General features: G+C 35.4%; 1 protein-coding gene and 1 non-coding gene across 4 annotated transcripts in view; both read right to left on the bottom strand.

The window, feature by feature from the left end:
* The window catches only part of LOC116568602 (B-cell receptor-associated protein 29), a 49,398-nt gene that overhangs the window by 29,299 nt on the left and 1,886 nt on the right, over positions 1 to 18,213 (bottom strand). For all 3 annotated transcript variants that reach the window (XM_032304104.1, XM_032304105.1, XM_032304106.1), the window contains exons 3-6: positions 15,618 to 15,718; positions 10,742 to 10,892; positions 9,382 to 9,517; positions 4,237 to 4,345 (exon numbers count right to left, since the gene is read on the bottom strand). In XM_032304104.1, the coding sequence (XP_032159995.1) occupies positions 4,237 to 4,345; positions 9,382 to 9,517; positions 10,742 to 10,892; positions 15,618 to 15,718 (497 nt within the window). The remainder of the gene's footprint in view (positions 1 to 4,236; positions 4,346 to 9,381; positions 9,518 to 10,741; positions 10,893 to 15,617; positions 15,719 to 18,213) is intronic.
* Positions 367 to 505, bottom strand: LOC116569776. Its single transcript, XR_004277198.1, has one exon. It is a non-coding gene; the product is annotated as a small nucleolar RNA U109 (small nucleolar RNA).

Below are 18,213 nucleotides of genomic sequence, written 5' to 3'. Positions count from 1 at the left end.
CAGTTTTACTTATTTATTTTATTTTTCATTTTTTAAAAAAGTAGGCTCAGAGCTCAATGTGTGGCCTGAACTCATGACCCCAAGATCAAGACCCCAGCAGAGAGGACGAGTTGGACGCTCACCCAACTGAACCATCCAGGTGTTCCATCCCTCAGTTTTAAATCTGTATAAAAAGCTTATGTCTCTATGTTCCATATTAAAAGATTTTGCAATAAATACATTGTTTGAAAAGTTCCTTAAAAAATTGCTGATGGGACGAAAGAGGAAGGAAGGAAAGAAGGAGGGAGGGAGGTATGGAGAGAAGGAGGAGAAAGCCAGGATCAAGGAATTTGCCTCAATCACTTTTTTGTCTTTTCTTCTTTCCCTTTATGCAGCAGAAATAGGCAGGCCACTACTCAACCTCTACCATAAGACTGGCGGCTCTGAGAACTCCTTTTAAAATGTAGCATGTAATGAATACATTTCTGTTCATAAAGGAATAAGGAGGAGACATTTCCACATAAAAATCACTTTTTTTTAAAGTAAGCTCTATGCCCAATGTGGGGCTTGAACTCATGACCCTGACTGAGCCAGGCAGGTACCCTGAAACTCAATCATTTCATTCAATATTTAATTTTTATTAAATATTATTATTTTACTAAATATTATATTATTATTGTTTTATTAAAACATATTTATTATAAAAAATTTTTGTTTTGCTTTATTTAAGAAATCTCTATACTTCACATCAGGCTCGAACTCACGACCCTGAGATCAAGAGTCCCAGGCTCTTCCAACTGAGCCAGCCAGTGCCCTCGCTTTTAAAATCATTATCTACTTTTACCATTGCATGAATGCAGGCATTAAATGAATGGGACATGTCTCCTCTAGTTAATATATACTGAGAAAGTATTTATTTATAAGCATAAAAGCCAAGAAAGTATTTATTTTTAAGAATAAAAACCAGGGGACACCTGGGTGGCTCAGTTGATTAATAAGCAGCTGCCTTCGGCTCAGGTCATGATCCCAGCGTCCTGGGATCGAGTCCCACATTGGGCTCCTTGCTCAGCAGGGAGCCTGCTTCTCCCTCTGCCTCTGCCTGCCATTCTGTCTGCCTGTGCTTGCTCTCTCCCCCTCTCTCTCTGATAAATAAATAAAATCTTTAAAAAAAAGAATAAAAACCAGGAGTTATCCTGGGAGACTCCTTTGAAGTCAATCGCCTCGGACATCACAAGATTTTTCACTTCATTCAAGATCTATTTTTATTATGAGAGCTTCTGAGTTCCTTTATTATTATTATTATGTGAGCTTCTTAAATCTTCAGAGATAAGTTCTTATTTTTCATGGCAGTGCCCTTTCCCAATTACTCCACATACTGGGGTATCAGAGTTATTGTTAAACAGATCATTAAAAATGACAGATCATGTCCTTAACACCTGACTAGGTTAGTCCTACTATAAATGAGGTGCTCTGGGACATGCATACTCTCTTTTGGATCACCAGGGCCATATTACTGCACTGAAGCACAACAATTTACTAACTCTGGTCCAAATCTGAGTTGGTGATTAAAAACTGATGGAGTGTTTGGCACTACTAAGAGAGTGTTCTTAATACCTTGGTTCAGAACACTGCTTTTCCAGTTTGAAGTTAACCAGTTTAAATAAACATTTGTATTTATGCTCTATCTCCACTAGTATACTTCGGAGAAAATGTTTCACTTAGATTAAACAAACACCAAGGGTGAGAAAAATGCATACTGAAATATTCTATTTGTCTCCATTAAGAGAGAAATCACACTGCTTTTCTACTCAATTTTCAAATATAAAAGAACTTTCTGAAACAATTCTTAAGCACTGTCAGTCTTAATATCCTCAATGTTGAGAAATCAATGATGATTTTTGAATGGTAATATACAACACAAAGCACTGTGCTACTGAATTCATCTGAATCCCTTGCATTATTAATTTACGTAATTTCTTAGTCCTTGCCTTAATGAAATTGACTGGAATATGTCAGGAGAACATAGCTAAAGATATATCTCTTTTAGAAACGGAGCTTTGATCTTCTCAAGGTCACTAATACTGTTATGTGAAATAATAATTTTGGGTACATAAAATGTGTTCATAAAATATTACACATCTTGCAGAAACCTAACAGGACATACTCAAACAGGTAAAATCTGCTTTTACCTCAGCTCTGATTCACTCTGAAAGAAGGTTTGTAGTCTACACTTTAAACACAGAGGCTGGTATCTCTTGCTATCAGATCATAAACACAATGTCTATATTATCAAAGAGTTCATCTATTCCAAACATCTCAATTGTCTGTTAAAGAAATACTGAGTTTCTTTATATTACGCTAAAATAATATTAGGTTTAGAGTTATATCTCAGAGTTCTAAAGTCAAAGCTCAAAATATCTTAAAGTTGGGATTTTTGAAAGGCAAAGGAAAAGGAAGGTGTAATGTGGCAAACAACTTGTTGTTGTCTTTATTTTTGTACCACCCTTCTTACATTAAAAGAGGAATCCATGCCAAGACAGGTATGAAAAAAAAAAAAGCAAGATTTTGAAACAGTTTTTTATACTAATTAAAGGTATTTTGGAAACGGTCCCTTGCAGTCTTCAAAAGGATTAGCAGCAATATTTTATGCTGGGTAAAAAAAGAATACTGCTTCTCTTCTTAAACATCTAATGTAGAAGGTGGGTGATTACTAAATTTATTTTCATGTAAGTGTGAAAAATTCTTGATCATGTTCCAAATCTTTTGTAATGACACAAGAGAGAACAGTACCAGCAATGAATTTTGGACTATACTACATCAACCACATAATGCACTATCTTGTCTAGAAGAGTAACTTATTTTTTAACTTACTGCTTCTAATCTTTTTTTTTTCACTTTAAATAAGAAGTAAGAAAGCAATTAAAGAATTTTATATCATATGAAATATCCTACAGATTTTTGTTTTGTTTTTACAGAATCAGCTTTTATCTTTGGGCTTTCCATATCAAATTCAAATATATCATGATGAAGTAACCTCTATCCAAATATGATAAATAGGGGCGCCTGGGTGGCTCAGTGGGTTAAGCCGCTGCCTTCGGCTCAGGTCATGATCTCAGGGTCCTGGGATCGAGTCCCGCATCGGGTTCTCTGCTCCGCGGGGAGCCTGCTTCCTCCTCTCTCTCTCTCTCTGCCTACCTCTCTGCCTACTTGTGATCTCTCTGTGTCTAATGAATAAATAAAATCTTTAAAAAAAAAAACAAATATGATAAATAGATAACCAATAAAGCAAGTTATATTATAAAAAACTTTTATTAAGCTGAGATCTCTTTAAAAAGTATAAACTTACAAATAGTCTAAAAGTAGATCCTTGATTCAGTCACTGACCATTCTCCAATTTACTTCCAACATAAAGTGGTGGAAGAGATTTGAAATTGGAGAAGGTCTATGCATTGATCCATTACCTTAACTCTGGCTGGCTGAGAAGTCTGCCACTGTCTGGCCAACATCAAGGAATATGTTATATGCAAGGATGTTGTCCAACGGTCAAGTCACAGATTTTTACTCTTGAGTTTCTTGGGATGACACTGGACTTGGGGTACCTACTTTTCTGTATTATGTGGCTATAAGCAGTAAGAATTTTTTCTTTGACAAATAAGAAAATGCTATTAGAATTTTTTTTTAAGGAAAAAAAAAAAACATAGAAGAAATAGGTGCCTTCCCAAGTCCTGAATTGTAATGTATTTTAGAATAAGCCATTCAAATTGTCAACAATTCCAGATTGTTGCTTACTCTACACGATCAGTATCTTTTCAGGGAATGCATTCCTTATATCTGGCAGGTAGGAAATATTAGGGTTTGAGATAAGCAATATATTTTCCTGTAATCAAAATTGTCCCCCTGCGATTGCTTCTTTCAAAGCAGCGATATACTATGATGAAAAAATGTCATTCATTTTCCAAAACTGTATTTACAAGCAACTTTTCAGGAACATAACTTTTCTGCTAAGGCAGGAACATCTATATTTACAACACAGATCTGAAACACCTACATGTTTTTCTGTATAACAGAGCATGTTTCTCTTGGCCCAAACCATGTTTTATCTTCATATTTGAGCAGGAATTTTTAAACAGGTCACTCTTGGTTATTTTAGCCAGAAGAACATTGAGCCATTAGTTTTGTTTTAGGGAAAACAGTGATGTGTAACCGCATAAAATATCATGCTACACTTTCTACTTCTGCACATGCACACAAAGTTACCATCTGAAGTCTTCTTTAATTCAGTTTTCAGTTTTTCCTGCTCTTCTACTAGTTTTTTATTTTCGGCTTCCAAAATGTGTTCCTCTTCCTTGGCATTGCTTTTCAAGAGCTATCCGAAAAGAGAGTTATAGAAAGAAGTAAGCTTAGACCGCAATAACCACATACTGTTTCAGGAAGTAGGCTGAATAACATATTTAAGATTATTGGTCTTTATTTGATTCTTTATCTTTTCAGTATTCTATAATTTTCTACAATGTACTTTTGCTGGTAGAAACTTGATATTTGGCAAACAAAAAGATTTCTTCTTAGTAAGGCTGAAATCTCTGAAATGAAAATTAGAGTTTCTGGTTGGGCTATAATTAAAATTATGTTTTCAAAAAGTATTTAGGTAAGTAATGTGAATGTCTCCTCCTCCGTTAAATGTGTGATGTAAATCTAAGGAAAAAAACAGTTGTGAGGATGGCATTAATTGGTAAACCATTATGTTCCAATTGCAGAGCTGTCTACTCAGACTACTTTTATGCAGACCAATCTGTAAAAAAGGAATATAAGTCAGGGTGGGGAATGGGTAAGTGTATAATGATAGGGCTATCTCTATGTTTGGAATATTCTACCTAATTCTGAATAGTCATTGAATAGTCCCCAAATTAATCTTATTCAGCTAATCTTTCACAATATTTTTTATATTCTAAAATCTATGTGGGTTTTTTTCGGTTGCTGTTGTTAAAGATTTTATTTATTTTAGACAGAACAAAAACAATCATAGACGGAGAGGGATCACAGAGGCAGAGAGAGAAGCAGGTTCGATGCTGAGTGGACAGCCAGATGCGGAACTCAATCCCAGGACCGTGAGAACATGACCAGAGCCAAAGGCAGATTCTTAACTGACTGAGCTCCTCTAGGTGCCCCTCAGTATGGGCTTTTAAAATGTTTTTTGTATGTTGGTAGATTATCTTCTTTTTTTTTTTTTTTTTAAGACTTTATTTTCCAGAGAGAGAGAGAGAGAGAGAGAGAGCGCGCGCGCGAGAGCATATGCAGTAAGAATGGCAGGCAGAGGGAGAAGCAGGCTCCCTGCTGAGCAAGGAGCCTAACACAGGACTTGACCCCAGGACCCTGGTATCATGACCTGAGCCAAAGGCAGACACTTAACTGACTGAGCCACCCAGGAGTCCCTGTAGATCATCTTTTCTGGGCAAAAAAAATTAAGATCAGAATAGTAAAATATTTGACTAAAATAAAAATACCATGAAGTAAAAATTTCATAATCTGTAGGCCTAAAAGGAAACTATCATTGTTAACAGAATTAAGAAACTTACTTATCTTAGAGAAGTTTTAAGATATTTAAGTAACCACAAAAGGCAAATTAAACTAATGTTTGAAAAAAATATGTATACACTGACATGGGTTATTTGAGTAAATAAAGTGGAAGCAACTTGATATTGACGGTTTCTATAGTCAAATAAAAAACACAGCTCAGGACAATTTTGAACAAAGTGACAGAAAAGAATTTCTACTGCTGGGTGATTCCTTTTCTAATGTAAGTGGTATATCCAATAAACAAAACTCACAAAGTTCTACTGAGCATGGGCTACATGTAAATATATTACTATTTTTATAATTAGGTGATATAAGGGGAAAGAATGTAAGAGAAACATGGTCTCTGCTCTCATGTAACTCTAGTGGAAAGGGGGACACAAGAGCATAAAAACTGTAATATAAGATCAAATACAGTTCTATCTTCTATCTTGTTATAATACAGTTTAGGCAGCTTAGAAGGAGGAATTAAAGCTCTCATGAATATATGACCGCAAAGAATTTTTTTAGGAGACAAACACTAAACTACATCCTTAAGCTTAAGGAGCCTCTTATCTTCAAAATTTACAAAAAGAGCAGAAAGAAACAAGTTTTTTTTCCCATTAACTCTATAAATTTATTGCCCACCTCAAGTTCAAAATAATCCAGCTGTTACTTCACTGAATTCAGTTCACACAGTCTCCAGTGATTACCCAAATTGGAAGAGAACCTCTGAGTTGCAGGAATGTTTATACTGACTGCTTGAATTATTATGCCATTGACTCGGAAAAGTTGGATTTGTGTTGGGTCTTGTAAATAACCTTTCATTATTGCACCTGCAAACTTGTCCAGATTGATTATGTGTGACTTGATGCTGGAGAAAGACCAAGAGCCCTGGAACTGAAATTCAATAGCTAGCTACTAGTTACAATAATGCATGTGTTCCCTGTTCCACCCACCTTATACCATAGTGGCGAGTGGCCGGGAAAAAAACAAAACAAAACTGGTAAGAAGTAAAGCTCCATCACTGTTGTTATTTTAAAGCAGTTGAATTAAAAGTTGATTGGTCCTCCATAATTATTTCATTAATTGAGTATCCAAACAGACAGGGGTCTCAGGCAGCATCTACAAGTCATTTTGTAAGATAGCATACAAAGGGCACCAAAAAATGTGGTTAAGAGTATGGATTCTAGAGCCAGGCTGCTTGAATTCAAATCTTAGTTCTGCCGATTAATTAGTTGAAAGGTTCTGTGCAAGTCACTTAACCTTCCTGTGCTTCCATTTCCTCATATATAAAAACAGATAATAACAGTACCAACCTCATGGGGTTGTTGCAAGAATTAAGAGTTAATACCTTACCGTGAAGGATTTGAAGCAATACCTTGCATAGTGTTAGCTATTATTTATAACCTTGGACCTGAGAACATATGAGGTGACTTGCCCTAGATCACAATGCTAATCACTTTTATTAGAGTTAGGACTAAGTTTCTTGGATCTCACAATAAAAGTGCTTTCCATTAGGTAAGGTGTCTCTGACAGAGAATAAAGAGTTGTTTCCATAGCTAATATTTCAAAATCTATATGAAATATCTCAAAACAGAAGTGATCTTTGATATTCTGACCTCTGGCTTTTCTTGGTCAGTCAGTACACTTGTGGGCACTGACAGTATAATGTGTAGCTCATGATCTTTCTCTACTGTGCGCTAGCTTTAGCATGGCATATCTATGGGTCTCTGATGATCTGGGGCCAATGACTGGGACCTTCCAATCAATATAGGAAGCAGAGAACCCAGGACAGCATGGAATCAAAGGGCAAGAATAAAACAAACATAAAAAAAAAAAAAAAGAGATGGGGCGCCTGGGTGGCTCAGTGGGTTAAGCCGCTGCCTTCGGCTCAGGTCATGATCTCAGGGTCCTGGGATCGAGTCCCGCATCGGGCTCTCTGCTCAGCAGGGAGCCTGCTTCCTTCTCTCTCTCTCTCTGCCTGCCTCTCAGTGTACTTGTAATTTCTCTCTGTCAAATAAATAAATAAAATCTTTAAAAAAAAAAAAAAGAGAGAGAGAGAGAGAAATTGTGGAGGAATCAAAGAATCAGTAGTCATGAAATAAATTTCCTTGCAAGGGTAACTTGTGAAAACAATACTAAAAGAAAAGTGCCAAAATTGTTCTGAGGAAGGTGCTTTTTTTGAAGGACAAGATGAATTTAGATATGTTAATTATGGTATATTTGAAAAAAATAATAGTACCAGAAGTTTACAAAAATACTTTCCATTTTCTTGAAGCTGATGAGTAAAAGGAAAACAACTAAAGAATAAGAGGAAAAATCTGTGTTCCGTTAGTAATTAGAACTCATTACTCTAACATGATAGGCATAATTTTAAATCAAGATAGGTACACAATAAGTTTACAAATACAAGGTTGGGTGCTTTTGAGTTTAGCCATCATGTATTAATCATAGCTTTAAGGGTTTTGTTTTTACTTTCACCATTTTGAAGTAAGATGAAAGGACAGAAAATGAAACAAGTAATACTGAGGTACAAAATGAGGCTGATTTTGCTTTTTTTTTTTTTTTTTTGCAAAAAAGCAGAAATGACTTTTGAACACAGAAATACCAGGAGCTATATTTACTACAAAAGGAAATTTATATGGCATCTATAGATCAATGCCTTTTCAAAACAAAACAAACGAAGTAAAAAATAGAGTGGTTATTTTACAATACCCCAAAGAAACATTTTTGAATGCTGTTTTATATGAAAAAAGGTATTTCTTTACTTTTTTGCTGTACTGGGAAATAAGGAAGACATCATTATAAATAAAACATGGGTTCTGAATAGATGACCATTATACCATAGCATCAAACACAATTTTTTGTGCAATGAGGTTTGCCTTATTTAATAGGTTTCTGGAAAGACTTCTATTATATTATGTATTGGATAATTAATTTCTATAAGAGGCTAGGCTCTAAGACTAAGGTATTTTAATTCTCTATTAAACTCAATACTTTTTATATAAATATAATGTAGAATACATAATTGATATTTGCATTTCATTAATTTATAATAGGAAAATCATTTTATTGTACTATTTTAGGAATGTTTTTAAGAAAATGTATTTCACTTCTGAATGGTTCCACTGATACTTTGTTTTAAGAAGTAGAATTAGCAAAACTTATGGGGCTTAACATGAACACCAAATACTCAAGCTCTGACATCTTATCCCTAAATTTTACACTTAAGAAGAAAATAAAATAATTCTGTGGCTATCATTTTCACACTTGTTCTTTTTATTTAATAGAGAAAACATCAGTTCCTAATACTCACTATGCCTGACTGGCAGGGGAATTATAGCATAGGGTTCTCAAGGAAGGACTATCAGCAACACCCCAAATTAAATATAATGTGGGGTCATCAGTCTAGCATCAACTACTTTCTACTGCTCCCTACATAAACATTTAAAAGAAAACAAAAAAATTTAAAAATCGGCTTAAAAATTATTTAAAAAATAATTTAACTGAAAAGAAAATGGAAACATAGAGCCTTAAAAGGTTTGCTTTAGTTATAAAGTGAAATTAATGGTAATGAAGGAATTAAAATCCATATTCCCAGAATACTGTTTTTTCTTTTAATCATAGGAAATAGGTTCAATGGCATTCTACTACTGAAGGAAATTGAGAACAAACAAATCTAAAGGAGAGTAAGACACTCTGAAACAATCATTTCATAGAACAATATTGTTACTTATGGTTACTTTTTGCTTACAAATTACAAAAATACTCTTTTTGATACTGAAAAATAATACACCTTGGGAAAAGTAACAACATTTACACACATTTTTAAAAAGCAAATTTAAATACCCGTTTTAGTCTCTCATTCTCTTCCATGAATTTTTTGGCAGCCTCATTAGTATTTTCTGCTTGAGTTTTAAGTACTCCTTTGTTTGACAGTTCTTTCGCCAGCTGAGTAATAAGGATAACCAGACGTCTCAACACTCTAAACGAACAAAAGCATTGGAGTACTGTATAAGTAACTTATCATTAGAAGCTCGGATTTAAGGTAAACAGTCACTGTCAAATGATTCCCTTTTAGGTATGGGTAAGGTGGAGGGAGATAATGTTTAGGGAGGACATGTATACATATATTCTTCCTTTTTCTTCTTTTCTTTCCTTTTCTTTCTTTCATTCTTTCTTTTTCTCCTTTTTTTTTTTTTTTTTAAGTCTTTCTGTCAAAACAAGCCTGTATCTCGTTCCTTTGGAATCTTTGTTATAAGACTAGCACTTGGAAGATAGGTTCAGCAGTACTTGTTAATTTAACCATCCTTTTCCTACAGGTGTTTGGCCAGGAGGAGAAGAAACAATCTGAGACAGTGTGGCAGGGCCACTAAGAGAGGTCATTTTGTTCATTTTATTTTTTTCCCCCTTACCACTTTAATATTTGCTATTTAAAGAGCATTGTATGAGGCTGGCCAAGCCTAAAAACTGCTCATTCACATCAGTTTATGGGTAACTTCCATTGTTAGAAATTAGTATCTTCAAATATTCATTCAACAGGTATTTCCTTGGCTAAGTGTTCGGAATTGCTAAGTGTTAAGCACCTGCTGGGTACTGGAGACACAGCAGGAAGTGAGACAAAGTCCTTCAAGGAGCTTAGGTTCTAGTTGGAGAAGAAAGAGTTAAAACAGTATTTAATTGCAAAAATGAGTGATACTCAGAAAAATATACATATACAGATACATTCCATGGAAGCATGCTTTGGAGGGAGTGAGGGTCACAAACAAATTCTCCTTGAAAGGGTCTGAAGGATGAATAGAAAGGTAGCCAGGGAAAGAGGGGAATGCTCTGGGCAGAGGTTAAAGCGGGTGTGAAGATCCTGAAGTAGGAAGGAGTCAGGTAAACAATAGCAAGTCAATAAATATTTGCTGCAAGAATGAATGCGTGAACAGTTGAAGCTCAGGGTGGGTGGAATGTGGTGTGAATGTCCGAGAACAGTGAGCGACAAGGCTCCAGAGACAAGCAGGGGCCAGATCATGGAAGGCCTTATGGACCCAGCAAACCTATAAGCCATAATGACTATTATTTGGGTATTTCATTCTGCATCCTTTTGTGAAGATGTTAGTATACTAAACAGCACAGAATAAAAAAAAGTATGGTATAGGTAGGAAAAATGAGGAAGGGAAACACAAATCATGTTTTAAAATTGTGCTTTTTAAAAACTTACAGCCAAAAAAATAATGAGAATCCAGAAATGTAAAGATTTCTTTGAGACCTAAAAAGTTTCATCTGTGCATGTTCATAGGCTCCAGGTCTGGTGGTTAAGCCTTTCTCAATGGCAGGTGATGAGGAATATTTCCTTACTTCTCTCACAGCATCTATTAGAGAAAAAGAGAAAACATTACTTTAGGCTTTTAATAATATAAAATTATTATTAAAATGGAAAGCAGTTTCAGAACAATTGAATGGCCTTTTAAATAATAGACTTTTGGTATGGGCCCTCTTTTTGTCTTTTCCCCTACTATCCCTGGGAGGGCACCATACTCAAAAGAGATGCTCTGTAAATGGATGTTAGTGGGAATTTTGACTGGAAGAGGATTTTTTAAAAACTCTTTATCTAGGACTTATTATCACTGTACTATCTGTAATCTCTAGCTACACTGCAAACTGTTATCTTTCACTCTTTCAATCCCTAATAGGTTGAGTAAAATCCAACCTACTACAGTAGCATATAGGTCACCTCCCATTCCAATCAATTCTAAGAGGTTATCTATTTTCCTGACTCTACTAGCTTTTTATTGTATTATTCCTTCAATACTATCAAATTGTTATGGTAATTATTAAAATAATATTATTTAAGGTAATAATATTAAAGTAACATTATTATTAAAATGCTATTAATAATTCATACTAGTAATACTAATATAACTTTACTGAGATTTTAGAAATATTGCGTTACACTGAGATTTCCACTGGCATAGGTTTAAATGGAATTTGACCTATGGGGGCATATGCTCCTCCAATGGGCACACGGATGGCATCGGCTACTGGAAACATTCAGAGAGCTGCACTTCTGATGCATTCAGTTCTATTAAGTCTCAGAGGTATAGGGGATCTATTTCTTTCTAGTGGAAAACAGATTTCAGCTTATTCATATCTCTATTTAGTGCATTCTTAAGTCATTGGATCTTGTAGGTCCTAGGTAACTTATCTGCTCCTTATGTGTCTCAAAAACCAGGGGGACAAACAAGTCAGACTGCTTCTTTCATGTTGCCATCAGCACACTTAGAAAAGAGTTACTGCTACAGGAAAGAGATTCCAGTTAGAAACTGAGGCCAGTTAAACTATTATTTTAGTTTTTAAAGAATTTTATTTATTTACTTGAGAGAACGAGCACATAAGAGAGAGCACAAAAGGGGGAAGGGGCAGAGGGAAAGGGAGAAGCAGACTCCCCACTGAGCAAGGAGCCCAACATGAGACTCAAGCTCAGGACCCTGAGATCATGAGCTGAGCTGAAGGCAGATGCCTAACTGACTGAGCCACCGAGCTGTCCCTATTTAATTATCTTTAAAGCAGCTTTGTTGAGTTAGAACTCATGTATCTTAAAGCTTATCCCTTTAAAGCATATAATTCAGTGGTTTTGAGTATATTCACAAAGTTGCATGAACACCACCACTGATTTTTGAATATTTTCATCAACCCCCTCAAAACCCCATTCCCATTCTGCCCCTCCCGTATCTCTTAGCAACTGCCAATCTACTTTCTTTCTCCATGGATTTGCCTATTCTGGACATCCAATACAAAAGCAATCATTAACTTGTGTATTTTGTGCATCTGGCTTCCTTCACTTGGCATGTTTTCAAAGTTCATCCGCATTGTACCACATAGCAGTATGCCATTATTTTTTATGGCTGAATAACATTCCATTGTGCAGATATACTGCATTTGGTTTATCCATTCGTCACTTGAAGACATTTGGACTGTTTCCCCTTTTTGGCTATTATGACTAATGCTGCTGTGAACATTTTTTTCTCTGTGGTGTATGTTACCAGTCTTATATTTGGTTTAATTTTTTTTTTTTTTTTGCAATTAGAGAGTTTGCTTTTATCTAGCTTCATAAATTCTGGAACAGTTTAAGCAATGAGTAATGCCTATTTTTTCAAAGTGGTAGAATTTCTTGCAAAGCTATCTGGTTTTATTCTTTTCTGATGGGAGTAGCTTTCTTTTTTTTAAATAACTTTCTGTAATTCTGTGGAAAACTGGTCTGTTTAAATTTTCTGTATCTACTAGAATTCATCTGATAAAGTTATATTTCTCTATAAAATTATTCATTTCATCTAGGTATTCACATTTATTTGCATAGAGATATATCAAATAGTCTTTTTAAAAAAAAGATTTTATTTACTTATTTGAGAGAGATAAAGCACGTGCATGAGGAGGTGGAAGAGCAGAGGGAGAAGCAGACTTCACACTGAGCCTGTAGCCCCATGGCAGACATGGGGCTTGAACCCAGCACTCTGAGATCATGACCTGAGTTGAAGTAAAGCTTAACGGACTGAGCCTCCCAGGTACCCCAGTCTTTTAAATTATCTTTAAAAATTTTTCTTGAACTTAATGTCTATTTTCTCTTTTACATTTCTCAGATTGTCATGATAATATAGTAAAAGCATACCAACCACTATGAAACAACTAAAAAAAAGAAACCCCAAACACAATAGTATTTATGAGTTATTCTAAACAGTCAAGCTAAACTACATAGAAATATGAAGGATCCTTATACTTGTTATTCAGCTTCTTTGGCTTTTAAATAAAAATAATATTCCTGGATCCATTATGCAGAAATGCTGAAGATTAACCAATAACATCAAAGAAGTTTATTGGGGCACCTGGGTGGCTCAGTGGGTTAAGCCTCTGCCTTCGGCTCAGGTCATGATCTCAGGGTCCTGGGATTGAGCCCCATGTTGGGCTCTCTGCTCAGCGGGGAGCCTGCTTTCTTTCCTCTCTCTCTGACTGCCTCTCTGCCTACCTGTGATCTCTGTCAAATGAATAAATAAAAAAAATATATATATATAAAAGAAGTTTATAAAGATAAATGGATATACAAACCCAACTAGGGAATAAAATCACCTGTTTGAAAGCAAGAAAACTATGTCTGAAAAATGAAAAATGATACAGGGGCAACCAACCATGCATGCGGGGTATGATATGTGGTCAATTTTCTAGAAACCACATGGGGACAGCTTTTTTTTTCTTTTTTCTTTTGGATCACTCGTGGAATCTTTCAAATTCTTGGGATGCGTTTCTGCTGATACTAAACATATTCCTGGGTTTCCTGCTTCTTTCTGCCTATTCCCACCCCTTAAAACACACATACACACACACTTTCAGTTAGTACTGGCTCCAGAAACACGATCACCTTGTAATGATTATGTTATCAGAGAAAAAACCAACATGAAAAATGAACTAAATTTCAAAGTAAAATAAAAATGAAACTTGAGTAATCTACTGGTTTTCCACAATTTACACCATTGTCATTCTGGTGCACAAGAACACTGGATTGTGTATTTTACATTCACTACTGCATTTAAACCTTTGAATACCTCAGTGGAGGAGATGTGATTAGCCTATTCTGAGATGGAAACACTGAGGCTTAAAGCATAGATCCCTATCTGGCTGCCTTTACCATCCAAGGTCAAAGGTCCTGTATTAATCATCCATGATGTTGCTATTGTCTGAGAATTAATTACTCACTCTGCCCATGGATGTAGATTCTAGCTAGAGGTCATGGTTCTGCTTTGTGACTCCTACCCCTGTCCATAGCTTACCAAACAAAGGTTGGATACCTAGTACTAGCTGGCTCATTTATTTTCCTTATAATTGGAATTGATATTCAGAAATGGCCACTAATCCTTGTATTTGGCCAGAGTGGTGACATTTTTCAGCTATATGGTGCCCATAGCTATATGGGATAAGGATGAATGAAGACCCATGGAGTAATGCAGGGACGTGAAAAGGACACTTCAGTTTCTAGGACAAGTCTCTTCCTGGAATTTGGCTTTCTTCCTTCCCTGAGCTGCTCTAAAACAACTCTGTATTTTATTATTAGTTCCCCTTTCTTGCTCAAGTGAGCTCCAGTTGGTTTCTGAGATATGTAACCAAAAAACCCCGTACTCCGGCTTTCCTTCTTTTTATGGATATGTGGTAGTTTTCAGTCAAACTTCTTATGATAATTTTAGAGTTAAAAGAACACAATACTACAGGCGCACCTGGCTAGCTCTGTCAGTAGAGTATGCAAATCTTCACTAGGGTCATGAGTCAGAGCCCCACATTGTGTGTAGAGACAACTCAAAAAAAAAAAAAATTGTAATACTAGAGTCAGAAGGAGCTGCAGAAGTGATCGCCTTTTCTCTCTTTGCGTGCAAATGGATAAACCAAGATCAGAGAGATGAAATGCCATTCCAAAAGGCATTTTAGTTAGCTGGTGGCAGATTTGGGACCCATTTTTCTTATTGTCCTTTAGTTGTTTAATGTTATTTCTTACAAAGCTGGAGATTTACTTGATAACAAGAGCGTACCCTGGGACAAATACTGACATTTTGAAATGAGGCATGAACCCATTCACACATCCTGACACAATCGCCTACTCATACCTCCTCGTACCAGTTGTTCCCAGTTTTATAAAAAGAAATTCATTTCAGGGGCGCCTGGGTGGTTCAGTGGGTTAAGCCGCTGTCTTCGGCTCAGGTCATGATCTCAGGGTTCTGGGATCGAGTCCCGCATCGGGTTCTCTGCTCAGCAGGGAGCCTGCTTCCCTCTCTCTCTCTCTCTCTCTCTGCCTGCCTCTCCATCTACTTGTGATTTCTCTGTCAAATAAATAAATAAAAAATCTTTAAAAAAAAAATTCATTTCAGAGGCTGGTTGTATGGAACATAGGAAACACTTGCTCATAAAACGGTGGTAGACGTGGTGGTTATCCCAGGATGAGTCCTGTATAACCTACTTTACATCAATAGCAACATCAACCTAATTAAAAACCCCATGAATTCATTAATTAAAAAAAGCTCTAGAGTTAAGCCTAATCAAAAGAGGAATCCAGTACTTACCTAGAAACAGAACAATCAATAGGACTATAATAGTAAGGAAAGCCTTGTTCCAGAAAGTTGCAATTTTACCCCAGACAGTAAATGAAAAAATCTTCTGCCATCTGTAAAGCAATACAATTACTCTAGGCGTTAAAAAAATCAAAAGATTTTGAAATGCTTTGCAAATATTCAATTAACATTTTAGTAACTGCATAGAAAATGAAAAGAATTAGAGAAATTTAATTTTTTATGTCATATCAGAGAAATAGCAATTTTCTGAGATGACATAAGTTGTCTCATGAAATAAAGAACAACTCTTTCAAGCTGAATGATAATCTGACATTATTTTCTGTCTTGGTTTAAACATTCTACAGCAAAAAATAACTTTTAAAGTAAAGATACATGAATTCTTATAGTAACGTGTTATATTGCTGATAGAAGTTATCACTTTATATCTTTTTGCTAATCTGGGTAATAACTCAGAAATAACAAAGACCTATTAGTGTAATAATCATCAACATTTCAGGAAAGGGAGTCCAACTCTGCACTATATATTTTTACATAATACATTTCTAACATCTACTCCAAGTAAAAGAATTTTTCTATTTTTACAACAAAGGAATTAAAAAATCACTGAGACATTACATATATGAGTTACAAAAATCTTAAATAGGTTTACAAATTTTTATGTATGTATATACTCATCTAATTATTACCTAGATCAAGATGTGAACACAGAGGAAACGAAATGGGGAAAAAAATAGTCTAGAAGGTTTAAACAGCACAAGCAAAGACACAGAGGTAAAATGGATTACAAATGACAAAGAATGACAAAGCAATCCACTACACAACTGGAAAGGTAACAAATTTTGTACAAGGGCATTTTATTTTATTTATTTATTGTTTAGAGAGAGAGAGTGTGAACACACATGTGTGTGAGCAGGAGGAGGTGAAGTGGGCAAAGCAGGTTCCAAACCTAGTGTGGAGCCCAATGTGGGGTTCAATCTAAAGACTCTGAAAGAGTCTGAGATCCTGACCTAGCTGAAATCCAGAGTCGGACACTTAACTGACTGAGTGACCCAGGTGTCCCAGTACAAGGGCATTTTATTTTATGTATTTTATTATTTATTTATTTACGTACTTACTTAGTTTTTACAAGGGCATTTTATTTTATTTTAAAGATTTATTTATTTATTTGACACAGAGATCACAAGTAGGCAGAGAGGCAGGCAGAGAGAGAGGAAGGGAAGCAGGCTCCCCGCTGGGCAGAGAGTCCAACATGGGGCTCAATCCCAGGACACTAGGATCATGACCTGAGTCAAAAGCAGAGGCTTTAACCCACTGAGCTACCCAGGTACCCCTACAAGGGCATTTTAAATGAATAACAGATTTGAGGAGACATAAAAGTAATAAACACCTAATAAAACTTCAAATACAACTTTAAAATGTTTTAAGGCTACAACAAATTATTAACTAATAAGTTTGGAAAACAGCCCTAAGTAACAACTTGAAGTTGATGAGGAGAGGGAGACTGATACAGAATGCCTCTATGCTTCCAAGTTCAGAGATGCTATTCAAATTTTTCATTATAAAAATTTTTATATTTCTAGTAAGAGAACATAACTGGCAATGCCTTCATCTATGTCCCAATGCAAATTCACATTTTAAGGGCCAGTATAAATGGAAACACAAAAAAGACTTCCTACAGAAAAGAACTAGCAGTTTCTAGTTATACTCAATTCAAGGAGGAAATGATAATAGCTGTTATATATTAGTCATTACAATACTATGGTTCTAAGCACTTTTACAAATTTTAGCTCATTTAATCACCACAACCACTATATGAGGTTGGTACTAATATTAACTGTATTTTATAGATGAGGAAACCAGCCAGAGATGGTAAATAATTTGCCCACCCTCATACAGTAACATGCAAAGTTGGGACATACACCCAGGCAGCCAGACTTGTAACTATGTGTCTTTAACCAATGGGTTATGTGAGTAATAGTCAAATTAAATAACCATTGAAGTATTTTCTTTGACAATATGGTGATACGTATATAAAAGATTAAAAGTATATATACAAGTAGTATACTTGGAGTATAATTTCCTTACATACAATAAGGACAAATTATAAGTGAATTGTTTTCATTTCTGTATATACATAAACATATACATTATTTATATAGATACATATACACACACACATTTTCTTATGTATATTTGTACATGAGCCTATATATAATTTGTGTATTTACATACATATCTATCAAAGAGCTACTTGTATAGGAAAAAAGTTATATTTGGCAGGAAGAAAAAGATCCATAATCTATGGACCATTTTCATGCAGAAAATATTGACTATACACACACACACACACGTGTGTGTGTGTGTGTATGTTTGCAAATTCTTAGGCCTTATTTATAAATCAGATGTTTATAAATAACATCTTTCCTTTTCTCGAATATAGGACTCTCTTGTTGGAACTACTACCAAAACGCTAACAGGGCATTACAGAGATTTGAAACAAACGAACAGGATAAGCAGCAGCGCAGAAAAAGCACAAGGCTGAAAGCCAGATTCTTGTCTGGAGTCTGCCATGGATCAGCAAGATGAC

Source organism: Mustela erminea, chromosome 11, assembly GCF_009829155.1.
Source record: "Mustela erminea isolate mMusErm1 chromosome 11, mMusErm1.Pri, whole genome shotgun sequence".
NCBI lineage: Eukaryota > Metazoa > Chordata > Mammalia > Carnivora > Mustelidae > Mustela > Mustela erminea.
This window is presented reverse-complemented; position numbering and strand designations above follow the sequence as displayed.